The sequence below is a fragment of the Python bivittatus genome, unplaced genomic scaffold, assembly GCF_059951505.1.
Source record: "Python bivittatus isolate LINGU-HERP-01145 unplaced genomic scaffold, Pbiv_v1 ctg000040_np1212, whole genome shotgun sequence".
NCBI lineage: Eukaryota > Metazoa > Chordata > Lepidosauria > Squamata > Pythonidae > Python > Python bivittatus.
This window is the reverse complement of record NW_028277032.1, coordinates 3,026,872-3,048,634: the sequence shown is the minus strand read 5'-3', so window position 1 is coordinate 3,048,634 and position 21,763 is coordinate 3,026,872. Positions and strand designations below refer to the sequence as shown.

At 52.1% G+C, this 21,763-nt stretch overlaps 1 protein-coding gene across 2 annotated transcripts in view; it reads right to left on the bottom strand.

Moving 5' to 3' along the window:
* NHSL3 (NHS like 3) overlaps positions 1-21,763 on the bottom strand; it is a 70,184-nt gene that overhangs the window by 43,111 nt on the left and 5,310 nt on the right. The window contains exon 1 of one of the 2 annotated variants that reach the window (XM_088153806.1): positions 11,204-11,391. The exons of the other annotated variant lie outside the window; for it this stretch is intronic. Within the exon in view, the coding sequence (XP_088009932.1) occupies positions 11,204-11,291 (88 nt within the window). The 5' untranslated portion in view covers positions 11,292-11,391. Of the gene's footprint in view, positions 1-11,203; positions 11,392-21,763 lie in introns of those variants that run through there. 2 annotated transcript variants of the gene reach the window in all.

The window sequence follows — 21,763 nt, the reverse complement described above, 5'->3', positions numbered from 1 at the left end:
AGATCCGCCAGGCCCTGCTTCTAGTGCCAAGGGCTGTTCAGGAGTTTCGTAGAGAGGAGGATTTTTTCCCCCTGCCTTTGAGCTGGGGGCGTTTGATGGCCAAACCCTATTCTACCTTTTCAAATGGCTGCAAATCGAAGCAGAGGTTTTGCCGACTCCTCCTTTTCTCAGTCCGAAAGGGAACGCTTGCCCGGGCAGGATGAGACAGGTTGCGATTGTACAACCCCCCACATAATCAGCCAACTATGCATACCTGCGCATCAGAAGGCATTTTGCAGGGTTTCCCTTTCCAAGGCCCTGGAGGCAGGAGGCTGAGACTCCAGGAGGAAATTCGTCCCCAGCCCCGTTGCGGCCACTGCTCTCTGGTGCTTCTTCAGACGCTCCCTGAAGGGAGGCTGGTTTTGCAGGAGAATCTCTCAGCACAAATGTGGGCCCTGTCCAGACACCCGATGCCACTCTATTGACGTCAACTATCATACTTAGCACACAGTCCCTGGGCTTCCTGGGCTGGCAGGCCCATTTGGAATTTGGCAAACCTGCTGAAGGGTGCTGTCACAAAACAGCTTGCCCATTTACAAACTAGGCAAACTGGTAAGGGAGCGCCCTCTGCTTCCCATTCTCCTGTTCCTTTGGGAACAGATTGGCACGCCCTGGATTGCAGCCATCCACCATTTCTGCCCTCTAAAAACACTTGGGGGTCTCAGATAAATGCCTATCTTAAATCTCTCTGTTGTGCGTTTCTGCTGAATGGATCAAAATAGAGAGCTTGGCTGTACACAATCCATTTTCTGGCAGGTTCTGGACAAAAGTGAGAGGCTTCTAGATATACGTGGCCGTCAGTTGATTTCCTGCATCAAGCAGTGATCAAAAGTCCAGTAATCCACTTTCCTGATGCAGAGTCCAGAAAGTTAAATAGGCTGGTCTAGGCTGTGAATAAAACTGAAGTCCAAGAAGTCAAGAAACGCAAGTATGTCCCCAACAAAAGAGATCGTCAATAACTCTCTCGTGCTAAATGATTACCAGTAGTGGAAATCACAGTAAAATGCATATGCTGTTTTCCATTCTTCCGCTGATTACGTTCCGTGAGAAGTCCCTTCTCCTTGCCTCCTTATCTTTTTACCCACTTTTGGTCAAGATGTCTAAGGGATTCAGCTGTATCCTATCTGAATGAATGAATCTGTAGAACTCAAACGTCTTTGAAAGTTATACCCCCTCACAGGCACCCACACTCTTACTTCTGGACACATTTTCCTCTTGCAGGCTGCCTATAAGAAAATGCTGTTTCCCCATGCTCAGAGGCACCATCTTCCCTGCTCCTGCTGCTCGCACACCAAGGACGTGTGAGTTGCCCAGGTTACATCTGACACCGAGCAGCTCCCACCAACCCCTGCTGCAGGCAGAAGCCGCTGCAGAAGATCTGCATCTGCTCTGGAAGAAAACACCTCTGTGTTTCCAATCACTAAGCGGAAAGAAGGTCCCCCCCGGTACTGACGTCCTGCTCCCCCAGGAAGCAATTTGGCACAGGATCGACTCCACGCCATCCTAAAGGGAGACTGATTCTTTTCTTCCTCCGCCGTGGCCGTTAAAGGCTGCCCTGGACATCCCAGAGAGCATTATTGCTGCTAGATGTTTATACTGCGTCAGTTCAAGGCAGGGTGCGTACCTAATGCTCCTGCCTCCTCTTTTCCCCACAACCACCACCTTGAGAGCACCACCGACCCAAAGCCACTGGCCGGCTTCCGTGTAGCGGAGGGCTAGAAACCGTGGTCTCTGGCCCTCTGGTGTCTCAGCCGTGGTGCTGGCAGCGTTAAGAAAAGAGATGCAGGAAAAGTGCACATTCATAGTGGTCAGCAAGAACCCGTCCAGCTCCGCAGGGAATGCAAAGAGGTGTGTCGGTTTCCATGGCAATGCGAGCGAGATAAAGTGCGTGGGGCACCAGCCTGGGGTGGTGCCAAAGAACAGAACAGAGTGTCTGGCTGCAAAGACCCAAGCGCCACGTGGAGGGAAGAATCGGGTTCCGGTGCCTGAAGGTAAACAGAGGAGCCCCACCTTCATCACACACACGGGATCCCGTCTCCTGGCCTCCTGGCCTCGGTTGGCACCAGGACTTCACTCGGCACCGCTGGGCCTGCCCAGAGGGCCCTTCCCGGATCGCAGCCCGGGCTCTGGAGACCAGGTCCTCGGGTCACAAGCACAAGGCTGAAGCATCCTGGGCCCGTTCAGCCGTGCCCAGCTCTGCAAGCAAGCAAGCGGCTCCTACAGCGAGAATTATTAGAGGGGGAGAGTGGGGTGGTGCATTTCCCTCGCTTGGGAAAGTGAAGGCAGCTGAGTGCCTGTGCGGGGATGAGCCCCCCAACTGCACCGGTCCCCTAAAAGGGAGATCCGGCCCCTGTGGCTGCCCTCGCCCGGCCAGGGGAGGAGATGCAAGCAGCGTCCCCTCCTTGCACACCGGGAGGGAGGAATGGATGTCAGATCAAGGAGAACCATTCCCAGCATGGGGGGGGGGGCAAGAGAGGATCATCAGCAGACGCTCCCGCCACTGTCCCAGCATCAGCCAAGCCAGGCACTGAGCCTCAACCTCACCAAGGCTTACGGGCCTGACCTCTTGCACAGGCCAGTTTTCCACCCATCTCGGTCGAGCTTCTAGGTGATCCGAGCAAAGTTCTTTAGCATGGCACTTCCTCCTCCCTTTCATTTTATTCTCACAACAAGCTTGTGGGGTAGGTTAGGGCAAGAGATCCCTCAGGAAACTTTGGGACTGAGCAGGGGTGGGCTTCAACCTGGCAGCCTCCGTTGGAAGTGCAAGCGGACCAGCTGGCAGTTGGGGGCAATATAGCCACCACACTTTCAGAGGGCACCAGATTGGGGAATGCTGCCCAATCATCACACACCACACTTGGAGAGATGTGAAACCGGAACACAGCTCTGCAGTGCCCAGGATCCACAGGTCTGCAATTGTTCCCTGGTGCTCCTGCAAGTCTTTTGATCTCAGGGTGCGGCGGCCGCTTCTTCAAACCAAGATCTCCCATTTTCCTGATTCCTGAAGCCCAAAACCCCAGGGCTGCCCTAACCCTTTCCTCCCTCCCAGCCAGAAAGCGGCCAGGCGGCCCTGATGCCAGCAGGGCACCCGTCCCAGCCCCCACCCCATTTGCTGGGTGCCTGGAAAACGCTGAAGCAACACAGTGCGCATTCTTTTGCTCTGTGGCCTCTGGTCGGTTGCCATGGGGCTGGGGCTGGGGCTGGGCTGTCCCCCCACCACTCTCCCCTCCCCGAGGTCCGCCCACGCAGCTCAGGGCGCCTGATCAGATGCTCTTTCACCAGGGGAAGCAGACGGGATTCAAAGCAAAGGCCCCCAGGTTTGGGTCTTCTCCAGGTTCCTGCTCTGGCAGGTGGGGCACGCCGGCAGATCGCTCCTGGCCCAGCATCCACATGCTGTGGGGCTCTTGCACACAGTGCACTAACTAACGTGCTGCAGTTTGGGCCCAGCACCAGGGCAGGTGTCTTCCACGGCTAGGCTGCCCTGTGCCTTGGACTGGCTCCAAGGCTGCAGGAAGAGGGGCGAGCAAATCAGGCGTTATTTACCCTTAAACTTAATCTAGATTAAATCTCATTAATCTGATTGCTCTCCAGTCGTGCACTGAAAGTTCTTCCCCTTTGCTCACACTGAAGTTTACAGTCTGAGAGGAGCTTCCAAGGGATGCCTGCAGCCCAGGGACTTAGCATCTTGTGCGAATCCAACCACCCTGGTTTATAAGCAATGGTTATGGGTCATGGCTTAGGCAGGGGAGCCTAATCTCTTTGGCCATTGGGCACAACTGGACTCGTGAGAGCAAGTTGTGGGCACTAGCACTGCCACTGTAAGAGGGGGGATAGCGTGCCCATGCTTAACATGGCTGCTGTGGAAGCCCAAGCCCTCCCCACCTGGGGCGCAAAGCCAGAGCCAAATTCCGGCCCGTGGTCACCATGCTCGGGATGAGGGGCTTAGCCGTGGTGAATTCAGCCCTCTGCGGCCCATTCCATAAACCCAAAGCCAGCGGAGAACCTCATCATTCCCTCTTCCTCGGCCTAATCCCAGAGAAGTTTCCGGCAGGGCTCCCAAGAGCAGCCCTGCTCTCCAGATGTGCTGGACGGCAGCTTTCCACATTCCAGCTAATCTGACTGCGGAGGGTGGGAGTGGAAATTCAACGCATCTGGAGGACTTGCCAGGAGGGGAAGTGACCCAAACGTCAAGGCAGGGCAGAGATGAGTTCCAAGAAAGGCCACTTGCCCACAACTACTCAACATGCCATCAGCTCTCTCTCCTTGGCAGCCTCCTATACCCCTCACATGGGTGTCCACAGGCAGGCGGGGGGGGGAATGACATGTGTCATGATGTCATGATGTGGGTGACATCACTGTGTCTTGTCCCAACACCCAGGAGGGTCGGTGGGAGCTGCTGGTCTCTTACAAGGTGGTGAATCCCAGATGTTCAGAAAGTTTACTTGGGCTGGGAGTACCCAATATGCTTACCCAAGTCAATTAACCAGGTTTCCATGTTATTCTTTGGACTCCTTTGTGTCTCATTGCAAAGTGTGAACCCAGAGGAAAATAAAAAGGATGGAGGACCCAGCCAAAGAATCTGATTCTTGGTCCATCTACTGCAGAACTGCCAAGGATTATTCCAGAGTTCCCACTTTCCAGACCAACCAGGAAAAGTTGCGCTCAGTTACATTAAAGCGCTGCCTTTCCCTATAACAACCTTCCCAGCTGAAAAGGGAGATGAAGCAGTGCCCCCATTTCATCTGTCCTAAAGAACAGGGCATTTCCTCTTCCCTGCCCATCCCTTTTTCCTTGCGTGTTATGTCTTTTGTCTTTTTACTTTTAGTTGGCTATATGTAAAACAGCATTTGGCTAAAGAGGGGGATAAATATGACTTAAATAAATAAATAAATAAATAAAATGCACAGAGCTTTGCAGCATGCATGAAAAGGCAAGTCTTGGCTACAAAGAAGCTTTCAGGATACAACAAAGCAGCTGGACCCCATATCTCAATTCAGCAACAGAGGATAAAGAGTTTTTTTGGCAGGATTGAATGTTTTTAAACAGTTTTTTTAATAGCCCCTGGAAGTGTCTCTGAGCACAAGAAGAGTGCATTTGCCTTAGCACAGCGGCAACCTCTAGTTACACATTTATGTTGAACAAATCCAGATCATGGGGTGCAACTTCCAGCAGTGATGAATCTCCCCCGCCCCCCAATCACAGGCTGAAACAAATTTAAAAACTTTTAAAAGCACAAACTATGAAACAAACCCAAACCCTCTCTTTTAGGCTCTGTTTGAAAAAACACAGCCATAAGTAGAGCAGCTTCACCAACCAGGTGCCCCCCAGATGTGCTGGACTTCAGTTCCCATCGGCTGGGAGAGCTGGCGAGGGGTTGTGGGAGCTGAGGTCCACAGCACCTGGAGAGCATCAGGTTGAGGGAGACTGAATGAGAACCATTCCCCCAAATTACACCACTCACTTCTCCAACATGTCAGCCTTAACTTGCTTAACTTCCCTACCCTTCTCTTCCCTGTTGTGCAGATGTGAGAATCCCACAAGCCTAGCCAGCGTGGGCATCTGTGAGGGGCAAGGGTGTCCACAGGTAGGGTCAAAAAAGTCAAGATGGCAGCCACAAGGGGGTGATCAAAGCTCCGTCTCTTTCCTATGTGCACGGGGGCCTTGACTGCACCAGAGGCTGCCACCCTGGCTATTCCGTTCATACCCTGCAGACGCTTCTGGGGGGGAGAGGGGGGGAGTGATGTCACACAGCCATCAGGCCGTTTGCAAGGACCTCACTGAAGCTGCAAGCCGGCAGGATCAGCAGCAAAGCTGAAGCTGAGCCCCGAAGCTTCAGGTGGGCATCTGGCTGCCTGTCTCTGAACCAAGCGGTCAGTGCAGCTTGGCTCATGCTCTCTCCCCCACCCCCCACCCCCCAGCTACAGCCAGACTCTTTGCCTGGGCTTCACTGCAAATCGTGAAACAGAAGAAGGAGCCGTGGGTGGGTGGGTGGGTGGGTGGGTAGAAGGAAGGAAGGAAGGAAGGAAGGAAGGAAGATGAACCTTGGCTAAACAGGAAGAAACAGAAAAGATTCTTTGTGGCCCTCTCAGCCTTCCAACACCCTCCAAGACTCCTAGAAAAGACGGTTGTTCCCCTCCCGGCTTTGATGCAAGATGAAGATGAATGGGAGGTGAATATCCTTGGTTTCCTTATTTCCGTGTTTCTCAACTTCCACACATCTTCAAGTTGCTGAGGTTGAGAAACACAGGTTTATTTGTAGGTTGCAGGGGAGCGCAGCAGGGGGGCAACCTTGTCTGGGCCCAGAATTAGGTTGGGTTGGTCAGCTTGGGAGGGCCGTGCGCGGCTTCTAATTCCACCTCCAAAAGGGGCGCCGGAGGGCGCAGGAACGCCATCGCCCCGTCCGCGCCAGACGCAGCACAGCACAGCCCTGCTGGCCAGGACAGGAAGGGAGACTCCCCCAGGACCCCCCGGGAGGTCAAGAGACCCACCGCGGCAAAAGCGATCCACCCTCCTCCGTACTGCCGCCAAGGAAATGGTGTGTCCGCTGGGTTAGGCTTCAGTCGCCCCAAGTCAGCTGCAGCTCACAAAAGCATCTGCCTTTTGAGAAAACGCGCTAGTCTGAAAAGGCGCTACCAGGCCCCTCCTGATTTCTGCATGTCCAACGCCTGCAGTCACGCTTGACTCAAGGGAGAATCCCACCTAGGTAATAACACCTGGCTGATCTAATCTGGTGGGGAAGGCCCGGTCAGTGTTTGGATAGGGCACCACCCAGAAATCCAGGAGGGGTAGGCTAGACTGATACATCGGGGGAGAAGGCAAAGCAAAGCACTTCTGTGTTACTACACAAAACTATACGAAGACTTGATCTGGCAGCGGCAGAGGCTGGCTGCACATTCGGGAGCTGGGAGGACAAACAAGCTCTATTGCATCGACACAGTGTGTACTCCTGGCTGACTTTACAGGGCTTTGGGAAGGGTTACAAGATACGCTTTCAACGCTCTGAAGCACGAGCGATTATCTCTTCATTGATGGACTGATAGGAAGACTCCTCTCTCCCACCGTGGTACATACGCCGGAACTATTAAATAAAGAAAAATAAACTCTGCCTGTTTCCAGCCAAGATTCCAGAGCCAGGTGGGAGGTCAGCTTCTAACTAAACAAGGGTGTCCGGAGGGGGCAGGGGGGAAGGAGGATCGATAAATTCAAGATAGTAGCTGCAACTCTGCAACTAAAGCTCTGTATATTAAAAAAAGGGGGTGGAACTTTGATTGCACAGCTGCCATCTTGACTTTTTGGACCCCCCCTGTGCCCCCCCACTTCTAAAGCAGGGGTTTGCAACTTTTTTTTTTTTTTTTTGGCAAGGCATTTCATTTGGCTTTTCAAGGGCAGGGGAAAACACTTAGTGGCATCAGGAGTAAACCTGAGTTTGATTTCACTAAAGAAATGATAAGTAAATACAGGGCATATGAAAAGTTATGAAAGCCAGTTTGATGTAGTGGTTAAAGGTGCTGAATTTGAAGCTGGGAGACCCTCGGCTCTCATCCTGCCTTAGAAGCCACCTGGGTGACTTTGGGCTCTCTCTCTGCCCTGGAAAGGAGGTGCCAAGGGCAGACCACTTCCAAAAACCTTGCCAAGGAAACCGCAGGGACTTGTCTAGGCAGTCATCAGAAGTCAAGACTGACTTGAAGGCCCAAAGAGAAAAAGAAATGGGGGGATTCTGTCCTCCTGTCACCTTAAAACATCCAACGGTGTGAACTGGGGGGCTCATATCTCCCTGGGGCTTCACGTTCAGCACCCTTGACAAAGAGGTTCCCTTCTGGTGGCATTTACGCGCTGAATTTTCATCAGGTGAATGCCTGCTGCCCCTGCCTGCGCTCCTGGGCATCTGGCGGAGGAAAGAGTTGGGGAATAAACCCCGGCATGAAAAAGAGCAGACACCAAGGTCAATTTTTTATTAATCCCACTAGGGCCCTTTTCACATTTTTCCTATTTCCTTCCCCCCGCCCTGCCCTTCCCTTCCCTTCCCTTCCCTCACTGGCACCTCCGTGCCTTTCTCATTCATTATGCTCGGTTGCTTCCCCAAGTGGCCTGGGAGGGAGGCTTTGAATGGGGTCCCACCGCTGTGTTTATCTCACCGGCTGCTTTAGCAACCAGCCCCGTCCCAACCGCGTATCACACGCCCAAAACTCAGAAAGGAGACGCTGAGACGGACAACAGCAGGAACTCCTCCACGCCAGCCCAAACAGCCAACACTCGAACCAGCTGCTCCAAGGGAGTCCCGCCGATTAGGACTGCCAACTTCCTTCTCCTCTTCAGTCTGGAAGGGCAGACTAAGGTACCTTGGACTCATACCTGACCACGGCTTTCAGCATTCATAGAGTTTTAATCCACTTTCTGCATGTGCACAGCACACTCGACTATACACTAACCAACCAGGCTGAAGTTGAACAGCATACTAGCCCACCAAAAACAAACCAAGATTAAAGAGAACCACAGTTAGCATGTTGAGCAAATACAGCAGCTAGGCTTGTGCCTGACTTAAGTGTGCTGGGTAGCACACTGACATTAAGTCACAAGGTAGTGGTTTGGTCTTGTGCATGTTTTGTAAACTAACACAGTGTCTGAACCATTATTTATGCCTTCTTATTGGGCATAATAATGCCCAAGAATATGAACCCAGCCAATTGTAGTTGCTCAATAAACCTTTGTTAAGCCAACTGCATCAGTGAACCCAATCAGACAGTAAGATCCACTGAAGGTTTTTCCAGAATGACAGAAATTGTAGGGAAAGCTTTAGCCTCCAAGTTTTAGTAAGTCACGTTCCTTTCAAAGATCAGGAGAAAGAAAACTGATCAGAGAATAAATACTAATAGCCAGAAATCCAGGACTTAATTTGACCCATGCTTGGCTGCAGATTCATTTTCACAGCTGAAGGACTATGACTGCAGACAAAACTGGTAGACTAATTCTTGTCCAAACACAGATGCAATGAAATATTTAAATTTGTTGTTCTGTTTTCCAGTACAGCTTGTTTTAGCAGCTGGGTAAATCAGCAACTTGGCACAGGGTTTTATTCAGGGCAAAGTTGCAAAGCTGACTTGGAAATCAAGTTACCCAGGGTAATACCGGAGCACTGGCTGTCTTGTGGGAAAGGCTCCCAAGTCCATCCTGCTTTTTGCAAACTGGCACAGACTGTTAGGGGACCTAAGTCTCTTTTGCCAGAGCAAGCACAAATCCTTGTGCCAGCTTGCAGAAATGTTGGGGACACTCAGCGCTCTTTTTGCACCAAACCTCTCTGGAACAGAGGGCCATTGATGATCTATTTCTCTAGAGGCAGACAAATCCAACTTTAGGGAACCAGTACAAACCCAACATCCGGATCAATCCTAATTTAACAAATGATGCGTTGGTACTAATCTATGCCAGAATAAAAATCAAACAACTTTCTCATTAAATAAAGGGAAGGGAGGTCCACATAAAATTCAAGTTAAGGAACTGACTTACACAAGCTGGGGGTATTAATTAGCCTTAACACGAACTACACCGACTCCTGTTTTGTGGGGAAGGTTCATGTGAGCGAGATGCTGGTTTCTCTTAATCAGCAGCAGCACCCAATTAACACAGCAAAATAACACCCTGAGCTCTCCCAGGCACATGGTCCAAGCACGGGACCATCAGTAGACCAAAACGTAAAACAAAATTTGGGTTTCTCATCCTCTGGCTATTAATTAGGCCAATCAGCCAGGCTGGGAGGGAAAAACCCCACAGCTTACATTCCAAAGGGTCAGCATTTTTCATACTCCAAAAGCTTAGTGCTAGTTAGCGTGTCTCAATAACTTTGAAACAGTAGTTAGCCAGCTGGGGAAGGGGGTTACCTTCCCTTTTATTCACACTGACTACCACTCATATAACATACTCAACACAGGAGTAAATGAAATAACAACAATTAAAGCCATTTTATGCCATCAACATAATTATGCCAGGGTAGGGCACGTAAGCACCTGAACAGCCTCTGAAGTTTGCAGTCTAAAGCACGGCGGAGGGGAGAGGCCCAAAGTCACAAAGCATTTTGAGGACACAATTATGCCCAGGCAGAAGGGCGCTGAGCTTCTTTCTGACTTCAGGCAATGTGCAAACCTGGCTGCTGAAAGGAGGGAGTGCACCATACACATTGTGATGTCACGTGCGTGGCAACATCCTTGTGCAAAAGGTGCAAATTACATGATTTGCTGTTGAGTTGGGTGGCCTTAGAAATGGAAGTAATTAACCAATCCATCAGCTGCATAAGATGGTGCACCCAGTGTCCCGCCCCTCCCACTGCGGTGCTTCATAAACCATAGTCTATGACACAGTCAGTATAAACACAGCCAACTGTGGCATGTTCTGTAAACTAGAGTAAACCAACCAGGGCTTAGTACAACGTGTGTATCAGGCCAGCCTCCCTCTGCTTTGGGCTCCTCAAACACACCAAGACGAAATCAAACACGCGGCATCAGCGGTGCTGAGGGAACCCGGCCTGCACGGGGAGGTCTTTCACGATCCTCAGCTCCCACAATTCGCAGACTAGAAACAAAGCCACTTCCAAGACTACTTATTTCTGCATGTTCTCCAGGCACAAGCACAACTGTTTGACTTTTACGAGGAGGAGGGGAGGGGAAGCTGCACCCACCAGGAGGGTTAAGGAAGGGCCACCATCCTACCTGGGCCCTGCCTGTGGCTTACCTGAGGCTTAATGTGTTGCCCAAACTTTGGGGGATTTCCAAATCACATTTTGCACAAGTCCCAAGGGGTGTCCATAAGCAAAAGGGCCGCTTCCCTCAGGTGGGCAGGGAACGCAGAGACTGTGCGCAGAGGGCAGCGCTGGCGGGTGGTCCCCCAAAGGCAGAAGCCGCTCTCTGGGTCTCGGAGCTGAGGCCGGCAGCCTTGGCCGGCCGTCACCGCCACCGCAATGCAGCCGGTCTGCCGGGCACCAGGCTGCTTGAACGGCCGCCACACAAGAGGGCCTCTGAGCACATGCCGAGGGTTTCCCTCGCCAGGGACCCTTCCAGCTTGCCCGGGCCTCTGCAGTTCCCAGGCGGAGCATCAAGGTCACCCGGATGCCATCCGCGGGCATCTGCCCAGCCTCGCCCCGCCTGCAACAGGCTCCCCACCTGCCCAGCCCTACCTGTCTTAGCCCGGTCGGAGCGGCCGAAGTTCCAGAAGGACCAAGTCCGGGCGCCGGAGGGGCTCCGTTTGCGGTAGGAGTTGCCCATGGCGCGCCTGCAGGTGCCCGAGCGCCCCTGCCTGCCTGCCTGCCTGCCTGCCTTCCTCCTGCCTTCCTTCCTGCGCTCGCTCGCTCAGTCGCTCCCCCCGCCCGACCCCACCCCTGGCTGCTGGCAGCAGCAGCAGCAGCAGCAGCAGCAGCAGCAGCAGCAGCAGCAGCAGCAGCAGGAGGAGGAGAAGCCGGGCGCTACATGGCGGCGCGGGAGCACCGCCGCCCCTCCGCCTTGGGCGCCTTCCAGCTGCGAGCGGAGACCCGGCGCGCGCGCCAGGCGGGAAAGCCCGCGGCGCCCCGCTCAGCCCGGCGCTGCCCCGCCGCCGTGCCCACAGCCCCGCGGGGCTGCCGCCGAGCCAATCAAGCGGACCGAGGGGAGGAGCCCGCAGCCGCCCCTCCTCGGCGTCAGGTGGCCGCTTCCAAACGGCGGGGCTCGGCCGGGCGTCCCGCCGCACCTCCCGCCCCGCGGAGTTGGGAGACGCAGCGGTACGGGGCCGGCCCTCTGCACATGCTCAGGGGTGCCCCTTGCTTTGCACCCCTGGGACTGAGCCCTCCAGTCAGCTGGTTTTTCCGGGGGGGGGATCAGAAGGCAGTTCCCGTTTCACCCACTTACAGCAGCAGGGCGGAAATCTACCCGCCACCCCCCACCCTAGTTTTGCCAATCCCTGGCCACTGGCCATGCTGGCTGAGACTCATGGGATTTAGAGTCCAACCACACATCAACTAGGCTTGCATACCCGTGGACCAGGGCTTCACATTAACCCCAAATATGGTTCATTTGTTTAGGCATCCAGTATGTTATGTGAACAAAGCAATGGTGTTTCATTGACCTGGTTTAGAGACCAGCATGTTGTGTGAGCCCACAACTAAAAGATCCTGTTTTCCCCACCCATGATTTACATTCAGAAATGAAATTATCCTTGTGCAATCCAACTGTATATTGTTATTACATCCGGGCACTACAGAGTTAAGATTTATGGATCTGTAAGTGCCGGGCATCCTAAGGAATCTACGGGGTAAATGTCATAATAAATCAAATATATCAATTTTTAGTGTTTAATTTTAGATTGCCAGGTTTGTTTTACTTCAGCCAGGGATTCCTGTACATCATTCGGTCCGCTGAAGGGTCTTGTCATCCCTTCTTGCTCTCAGACATTTTCTATCAGTGCTTCCATTTCATGGACACGACCTTGACCAGCCATAGAAATTACTATTATGCAAACATTGAGAAACCCACCGACTCACCCCCCCACACACAACTCTGACCCTTTCCCCCATTGGTGCTCCAGCCTCCCCTAACCCAAATATTGGCCTCCAAGCAGAGGCATCCATAGAGAGGTCAAAAAAGTCAAGATGGTGCCTCCTTCATCAACACATATAAAAAAGGGGCAGGAACACAAGGGCCATCTTGACTTTTTTGACACACGCAGATGTCCTTGCTTCCAAGGGCCACAACAACTTTGACCGCATGTGACGGTGTTACCAGAAGGGAGTAAATGTCTCTGGGGGCAGTGTGATTTTTTTATTAAAAAAAAAAAGTAAAATGGTCCATTAGGTTTAGTAGAGACTTAATGCACCTATTTTGCTTCTCATTTTAGCTTTTTAAAAACCCCAAAAACCACACAACCAATTTCGACCCTGTCATCCCGAGGCCACAAAAAAGCTTCCGGGCTGAGAGCTGACCAGCAGGGCTGCCCACCCGTGTATTAAAAAACGGAGAGAGAGAATAATTTTGGTGACCCTTCCCTACCCAGAGACGTTGGTGGAATTCCTGCTTGCTTTCGGTGCGGCCAAGAAAACGACAGTTTATAAGTCGACCTTGACCTCAGAGGAGGTGCAGCCAACCCAAGAAAAATGGACTCCTCAGCCGACCTTCTGCACAGCTTCCTCCTTGAAGCTACTCTGCTGTACTGTATTCTCAGTCCGGCCGCAAACACAGCAAAGAGAATTTCCATCACAGACCCGCTCATCTCCATCTCCTTGACCCGCGGCCACGCTTGGCTGCGAGGACTTGCCTTTTTCCTCCAAACGCGCTTTCCTGTGCCGCGCAGCTGGGCCATGGCTTTACAACAGCATCCATAAAATACATAATAAAATACCCGCAATGAAGCAGCACATTTCCAAAGACCTTTATTCGTAAGCCGGCATGAAGAGAAAGGAGGAAATTCTCCCAGGGACTTCCACTCTACGCAGTCTTGTTCAGAGCTGGAAAGCCTCACCTCACGCCAGGCTCTCCTGCTCCCAAGCATCTTCCCGGACACATTTCCTTTGGTCAACCACCTGTGAGTGTCGGCATATTTTCCAGGAAATCTACCAAGCTATATGGTCAACATGGGCCAATCCTGTCAGATCTGACCAGCAAAAATATTCTAGGGTGTCGAGAAGGGCAAAGTCTTCCCTTGAGCTTCCTTCTCTTCTGCCTGCGCTCTGAAGTGGAAAGAACGTCTTGGAAGCCTTGCATTGCCCCAAACCTGGGTCCAGAATCAGAAGGTTACTTGAACCCGCTCCGCTCCGAGGGGACTGATGCTCCCACCCTGGCTGAGAACTGGAAAGGGAAAGGAAGGGAAGGGAAGCTTCACCGGCTGAGCTGATTAAGTGAAAGTCTTGAGTAAAGTTATGGGTCACTGCAGGTTTGCTGGCGAAGCCAAGTTTCAGGAGGAGCCTCATCAGTTTACAAAAGGGCATTCCAGCCTCTGGCCTCTTAAAAAGGGAAGCAAAACGCTTCTGAATGGAAACAAAGGCCTACCTGCTGCTAAAACAAAAAACAGGAGGTTAAGATCTGAAATCATTAACAGAAACAAGCTAGGAGGCTACCAGCCCTTTCCGGCTGAAACCTGATTTTGGGCCGCAGGCGCCTGCCTCCTTCCTCCTCTTGCAACCGAGAGCCACGGAAAGAAGAGACGTGTGTCCCTTCCACGGGATTTGCCCTGGGGTGAGGTTGCCTAAGATGACACACTCACAAATTGTCCCTGGATTCCTCATGCGCAAAAAGAGCCTGCAGAAACTCCAGCACCGGTTGGACGAGTCCCTGTCGTTTGCTGTGGGTATTTGCTCAGATCTTCCCCTTCCTCTCTCCGCGTCCCTGGGCCAGACACCCTCTCAAAGATCATATTGTCCTACGAAAGAAGCCCTCCGTATACACAGAAACCCGACTCCAAATCCATTCTGGATTTTAAAAAGTCAGGTATCACTTGGTGCTGTTCCAAAAGTGCTTTCTTGCCCTCCTTCAGGTGGAAAAGACACACGGCTCTTTGTTAGCCAAGCAACTCCCTGATTTTCCAGCACAAACCAGGTACAAAGTTCTTATGAGTATCCATCTCAGAAATGTCACGCTGGGCCTTCATAATCCTGCAAAGTAACCACATGATTTCCCAACAAGGAACCCCTGGAAACCAGTTTTGCAATTCAGGCTCAGGGTGCCGACAATATGCTTCATCCAGTTAAAGGAGCCAATGCACACGCACGCACGCGCACACACACCCACAATGGCCGTAGACCTTTTTAGACAAGGACCCCTTCCTTGCTTCTTGAGGCGTACCAGCCTTCTCCAACACAATGCCCTCCACATCTGCTGGACTACAAACCCATGATTCTCAGCCGGTCACTGCAGCTGAGAACTACAGATGTTGTCATCAGCCATAAGTTAATTAGAGGCTGACCATGAACACGACTACATTTCCCCTGCAGGACCAGACAAGACCACGCCAGGGGCTTTCCTTAGAAATCCAGGAATCAAATCAAATCAAATCTTTTTTATGGTCATCGACCAGCATACAGAAATCCAGGAAGTCAAGCCAAGCCGGACCACCCTTCCTTCTCACCTGAAGCCTCCTCTACCGGAAAAGGGCTTTTCCCACCTGCGGTGCTGGTGATGCTCTGACTGTCGCTTGACCCCCTACAAAGCCAGAGCGTGACGGCAGGAACTGTGATCAATGGGAAGATGTTTGAAAGCCAGCAGCCCTGCAAGGAAGAGCAGTGTTCGAGCCCACGAGGGGAGGAGAGAGACTGGCTGCCTTCTGCAACATTTTAAATCATAAACCTTGGCTTTTACAAGCCAGAATGGCCAACACAAGCCGAGCACGCCACATTATGCCTTAGCATGGTTTGAGAAGCCACAAGATACTTTGTGCATTTTGAGTCACATCAGACTGAGGGCAGCAATGGTTTAAAAAAGGGCAAATTTGGGGGGGGGGGAGATGACGGCTGACTTGTCCTTGTTTTGAACACTTACCGTTCAAAGAAGGCCTCACACAGACATCAGCTGCCCTCCTTGCCCAGCCCCAGAATGGCCATGGACAAGGCACCCGCAGGGGAGGGGCTAAGGATGACATCAGCACACAAGGGATGTGACGTATTTCGTTGCAACCTGATATCGCGATGTGACTGACGCAAAACTGCATCATTCCATTTTGCTACTGTCACGGCCCGTAATGGAGGCCAATGACAGGCACAGAAGTCGAAGCGCCTGCGAGGAGGGCCCGGGACAAAAGCAGCATCAGGTCCTCGGCTTGCCACTGTGATGTTGCACACGCGTACAAAAGGGCTGGGGCTTCCACGGTGACGATCAAATGCCGCTTTTGTCCTATGGACAAAGTGTCGAATCCTGCAGACCCCTCTGCAGAGCAGCTCCCTCTGGTGCCCCCTTCGCTGCCTCTGCCAGTGACTCAACTGGGCAGCTCTGCAAAGCACGGGACCCGTGGCTGCGATGGATGCTGGGCCCTGGCACCACAGCCCCCCCCCTTGTCATGCCCACCTGCAAGGGCTCTCCAGGGGTTTTGAGGGCAGCCTTCCCCAGCTGTCTCAGGAGTGCCAGGCCTGGAATGGGGATGCTTTTCATGCCAACACCCACTCTGCCTTGGGCCCCAGCCCTTTTCCAGCCCTCCACATGCTGAATGCCGCCCCTCTCCCCGCTGGAATCGGGCAAAGATCTTTTCTGTCGCTTGGGGTGCTGCCCTTCCACAACCACCCCAACGCCCTGCACCCACCCTCACAGACACCACGAGGGACTCTTGGAAAAATGAAGATGATCATGACTGTTCACACGCCATGCTTTATGTAAGCCATGGTTCAGCCAACTAGAGTTCTTGCGTAAACACAACTGGCTGGGTTTGCACCACACCCCAAACCATAAACCACTGTTTACAAGCCTCATTGTCTGGGGACAAACAGCTAAGCCACAAACAAGCAAACCAGGTTAGGACTTGACGTACATGCAAACTGAATCAGAGCAAAGCGATGCGTGCCAAAGGGCTAATTTTTCCCCTTTCTGCCATAGGAGAGCCACTGGGCCTAGCAAACGCCCTCCCGGATCCCTAGCACAAGACCCCTCGCTCCAGTTCCTTCGGAGGCGATGCTGACCCCAAGACCACCTGGGCACAGACAGGGCTCTGCCACTCGGCCAGGCCTCTCACTTTTAGGGCTCTGCCCTGCTGGGTTCGATATCTTCAGGGCTGCAAAGCTCCAAAGCAGATAAAGCCTGTGCCCAAAACCCGCCTTATCCCCACACTGCACACACGGCCACTATGCTGGCAGGGGATGACGGCATAGCGAGAGAAGATGTGCGACGCAGGCCAAAAAGAGCAAGCCTTGGCTTGCATGATTGTCCACCATCTTGACTTTTTTGACCCCCCGCCCATGCCTCCTGGCCTTTGGGCCAAAGCAGCAGATCTCTGTCACCCCCTATCATTCCCCAGCACAACTCTAAAGGTTCCCAGCCACTCCTAGCACGAACAAGGAAACCTTACAGAGGCCTATGGCGTGCCAATGTTCTCCATATGAGCCTAGTGGGTTAGGGAGCACGGCCAAGGGTCAGGCTCGCTGGGGAAGATTGTATATGTATTTATTATTTATCTATTTACCGAATGTATAAAGCGGCCCATCTCGCAGATGTGACTCTGTGGTCCTCCAGATCTGGAGACCAAGCAGCTGAGACGCGCCACAGTCTGAAAAATCCATCTTTTTCACTAAATGAGCTGAAGTCCCAATCCTGCCTAGTTTTAAAGGGTTAACTGGACACGCTTGCCTGGGAAGACAAGAGGTCACAATGGCATAATTTATTTAGTCTCATAAACAGAAGAGAGGAACTCAGCCAGGTGTGGCTGTTGGCACAAAGACTGAACAGTCAAAATGTTGGGATAAACCTTTGAATAGGCAGGGAGGGACCCTGACAGTTTCAGGAAAGAAAAAGCTTTAGTAGCCTGCTTAGACCCAAGAAGGAAGGACATTTCATTGTACAACCTTAACTTGTCTGCTCAGAAGAAAACTCTGGGTACTTTTTCCAGGTAACTTTTTCCAGGTAAAACTGACGTCCCTGCCTTTGGTAGAAACTGCAATGACATCATGAAGTTACTGCACAAATGATACGAATTACATGATCTGCGTCAGTCACGTGGCATCATTTTGACATCACAGCGGCTTATAAAGGACACCTGTGATTGGCAGGGAACCCGAACACGACCGATATAAATTACATAATTTGCATCACTGGCGCAACGACATCATGTTATGTTTGACATTAGCTCTCTCTCCATTCCTGCCTTGCAGATCCCCACAATTACCACCTAAATCAATTATCTGCATTGGGCTGAAGGGCCAGATCAGTTTTTATGCCCTACAGACCATGAGTTCTTTTCAACTTCCAGTCTAGCCTACAGTCATAAGACTTCCTGGTGGTCTCCCATCCAAGGACTAATTAGGGAAGACCTGCTTAGGTTTTTGAGATGAGTCAAGCGGCCAATTCTAAACGGTTTGGTAATCAGTTGCGTGGTTTTTAATCCATGAGATTTAAATGAGCTATAACACTGGAAGATGGCTCCTTCTGAGGAAAAAAAAAATAAAGTACTGTAACCGAAGTGATTATGTTGCTCACCAAGGATGCGAGAGAACAAGCGGGGGGGGGCACAAATTTGGGACCCCTCATGTTGGGCAAGGGATCTATTCTATCAAGGGATTTCCACACATGAAACTTCTTGAGGCATTTTTATTTTAGAAATAGTAATGCCAGCCCACTTCTGAAGGGGTTAAGTTTAAGGGGAACATTTCTGCTGCTAACGGTGGTGGGAATAATGATGCCAGGACAGCCCGTAACCTAATTTTCTCTTTTGAAAGCAACAGTCCAATTTTAGCCAGGTGCATCAAGTTCCAGCCTGTCCTCCGAATCTTCGAATTGGGCAGTTGAACCAAGAAATCCTGATTCATGCCTGGTTTGTGGGCAGACGGTGCTGCTGGAACATTTCTGCAACTCTCCGCTTCAAGGCTGCACCTTTGGATGCTGAACCCCCAATCAAAATCCTGAGAGGGCGAGGAAGGAGCGTGACACCAGCACCCCACGTACCTGCTGAACGGTGAAACCCACGGCTACCTAATTCACACTCTCCTGGTCTGTCCCGCCCTGCAGGGCAGGAAGGAAGAAAAAGCGTGCTATAAATCTGGAGGGTCCATGGGGAGGGTCCAGCAAAGTCCAGATGACAAGCATACGTGCCCCTGTTTTAAACAGAAAGTGGCAGGTTCACTCCCTACTCACCACTCTGGATACATTCAGGAGTGTCTGCAAGGCACGGTCAAAGAAGTCACAGTGGTGTGACTGAAGCTCTGCCCGTTCTTATGTGCTCCTGACCTTTTTGACCACACCCTACAGACGCTCCTGGACGCAGAGGAGAAACGTTCTGCCGATCTCAAAGCTCCTTGCGTGGCACAGCAGCCGGCGTGTGGCTGTCCAGAGTGGCTGGCCTCACGCGCCAGCATGGCGTGTTTGAATTGTGGTGGACGGAGCAGCCCTGGCCAACCTCCGTGCCTCCCATTCTCACCCCCAGCAAGGCAATATGGCCAGCGATACTGAAGGCCATCAAGAGGGGTGCAGGGGCCCTCCCGAGCCCCAACGGCGGTCATCCACCAGCACAACTAATGCCTCCTCCATCTCACATTCGGACAAAAAAGGTTCCAGACAATCCGCTTCCGAGAGCGTTCTGCAGATGATTCCCCTCCTCCCTCCTGATGACCTTCCCCATAGTTGGGGGTCCTCACTGTCAAGCTCTGCTGGATCCAGGGAGGACCTCTTAAGGGCAGAGGGCACCCCCCCTCCCCAAGAGAGGCTCTGACAGCCTCCCAGGCCTGGCTCATCAAACACACACCCCACAGGAGCCAGGAGGGTGGAGGTGGTGGGGGTCAGGCCTGAGAGGACCCCTATCTATTTCCTCAGAGTTCAGCGTGAGTACAACCAGGCAGTTGTGCTTTAAACAAACCATGATGTGACTGTGGTGTAGACACGCACAAGCAAGCCAAGGCATTTTTTGGTAGGGAGGGGGGACACTGTTTGTACTGGTGAAAATCAAGTGGCAAGGGATCCAAGAGATGCGCAGGATCCCTTGCAAAGCTGCAAAGCACCTTGGAATGAACCTGAAGGCCGAGGTGCAAAAGCCTGCGTGGCCTTGTGGCTGAGAGATTGGCTGAAGACTCGGAAGGCCAGTTCAACTCTAACTTCAGCTATGGAAACAGCGCACCGGGTGCCTTTGGGCTAGTCACCTCCCGCTCAGCTTAACCCACCTCAAAGGGCTGTTGTGAAGACAAAGCGGAGAGAGATCCCCAGCCAAGCCCCCTTGCGGTCCAGGGGAAAGCAGTACACAGAGCTCCTGGACTCGTTCTGGGGTGGGAAGATGGGCCTGCCTCTTCCCTCGCGGTGGAATCCTCTTTGCCCCCCCCCCTTGCTGCCCTTGCAGGGGACACCACCCTCTGCTGGCAGCCGGCCCGCCAGGTTCCTGCAGTGCAAGTTCCTTCTTCCTGCCCAAGCTGTCCCTGCGATCCCGCAGGCCAACATCTGCCCAGAGTGCAGAATCGCTATTACGGCCCGGAGGCAAAAGCAAGCCTGTTGACAACCCCTTTCCCTTTTATAGGGCTTTCTCTCCATTGTCAGGAGTGCTGTAGACCCATTCCAGCGGTCAGTCCCTTGCCCTCTGGGATGCAACTCCAGCCAACCTCACACACACACCCCCGTAAGGGGGAGCCCTCCCGTCAAGGCCACACTGGATCACTGGTACCCTCCAGCCGCTGCAGCTGCTGAGCCACGTATGAGCACCCGGTGCTGAAAGAGTTGAACAGGGTGTGGCCCATCTGCGCTCGGCATTTTGGAAGCAGAGAGTATGTTGTGCTGGGAGACGGCGGTGATTTCATCTAGCAAAAGCTTGTTGGAGTCATAATGATCTGGCAAGCAAAGAACTTCATGTCTCCTTGGTAATCCAGGGAAACTCACATGTACAGCTCCTTGCACTCACGTGTTTCAGGCGGGTTTCCCCAATAGGAAGAAACCTCATTCTTCAACATCTATCCCTCTTTACCTCTCCAGTGCCCCAGATTCTCACAGTCCGGTGCCATTCTCTGCGCTCCTTTACTATTAACATGCAACAGCCCCAGCGTGCCTCTGTTTAGATTATTTGCAACAGCCCCAGCGTGCCTCTGTTTCCCTTAAAAGCCCCTTGAGTAAAAAGCTCCTTAAAGGCCTTCTTGCTGTGGCCTGGGGCTGGGGAAGAACTCTGCAGGGAAAAGGTACTAATTTTATTGGTATTCCAATAAATGAATTGGTATTCCAAAATGAGGCCAAAGTAAATATATTTTGAAAAACAATTGAGCAGGACAAACTAACCAGCTTTCAGGGGCATCCACAGGAGGATGTCAAGAAAGTCATGGACGTATGTAAAAAGGGGACAGGGCTTTGATCACAAGGTCATGCCCACCATTTTGACTTTTTTGACACACACACACCCCGTGGACACGCCTGCCTAGCACCGTGTTGTGTTTAACCTTCTTGTTTGATCCACCCCAACAAACGGACTGCAGACCCCAAGGCAGGCAAGCTTCGTTCCCCAACTTAGCAGCCTAGGTCTCCAGTCACTCGCCTGCTGGAGTAAGGGATGCATATCCTGAGAGAAAGAAAACCTTCAGAGAATCCCTGCAGCCAGATCCAGTCTAGTCCGTTTGTACCATGATCCGCTCCGTTCTGACGCTTCTGGTGTCTAAGGGAGGGGCCCAACTGCAAAGTAACCCCAACTGTCTATGAGAAAAGGAGTCTGTTCTTGCTCAGGTTCCACGATGGGGGTTAGTTGCTCATATCCTTGCAAGATGTAGCTCCCTCTCTTCTTCCAGTCCCCTTCTGACTAAGAATCGGAACTTTAAAAGCCAAAGTAGCAATAATGTCCCATTTTTAAGAGTACAAAAAAAGAAACTTGCCCAATACAAAAATCCTGTTTAAAGGAAGCTACCGTCAGAATATACATACGGAGGTGCTCGTTCGAAGTGGCTCAAAAATCAAATCACAGAATTGCCAGTAAAGGATTCCTTCTCCAACCAGGAACTGCATGCATGAAACAAACAGCAGATCGTCTCCTACAAGCGCATAGCTTTTTCCAAGATCCAGCGACATCCCAAATAGCAAGAAACAAGAGGCACATCTACCTTTGCAACGCTGTACAATTTAAGCAT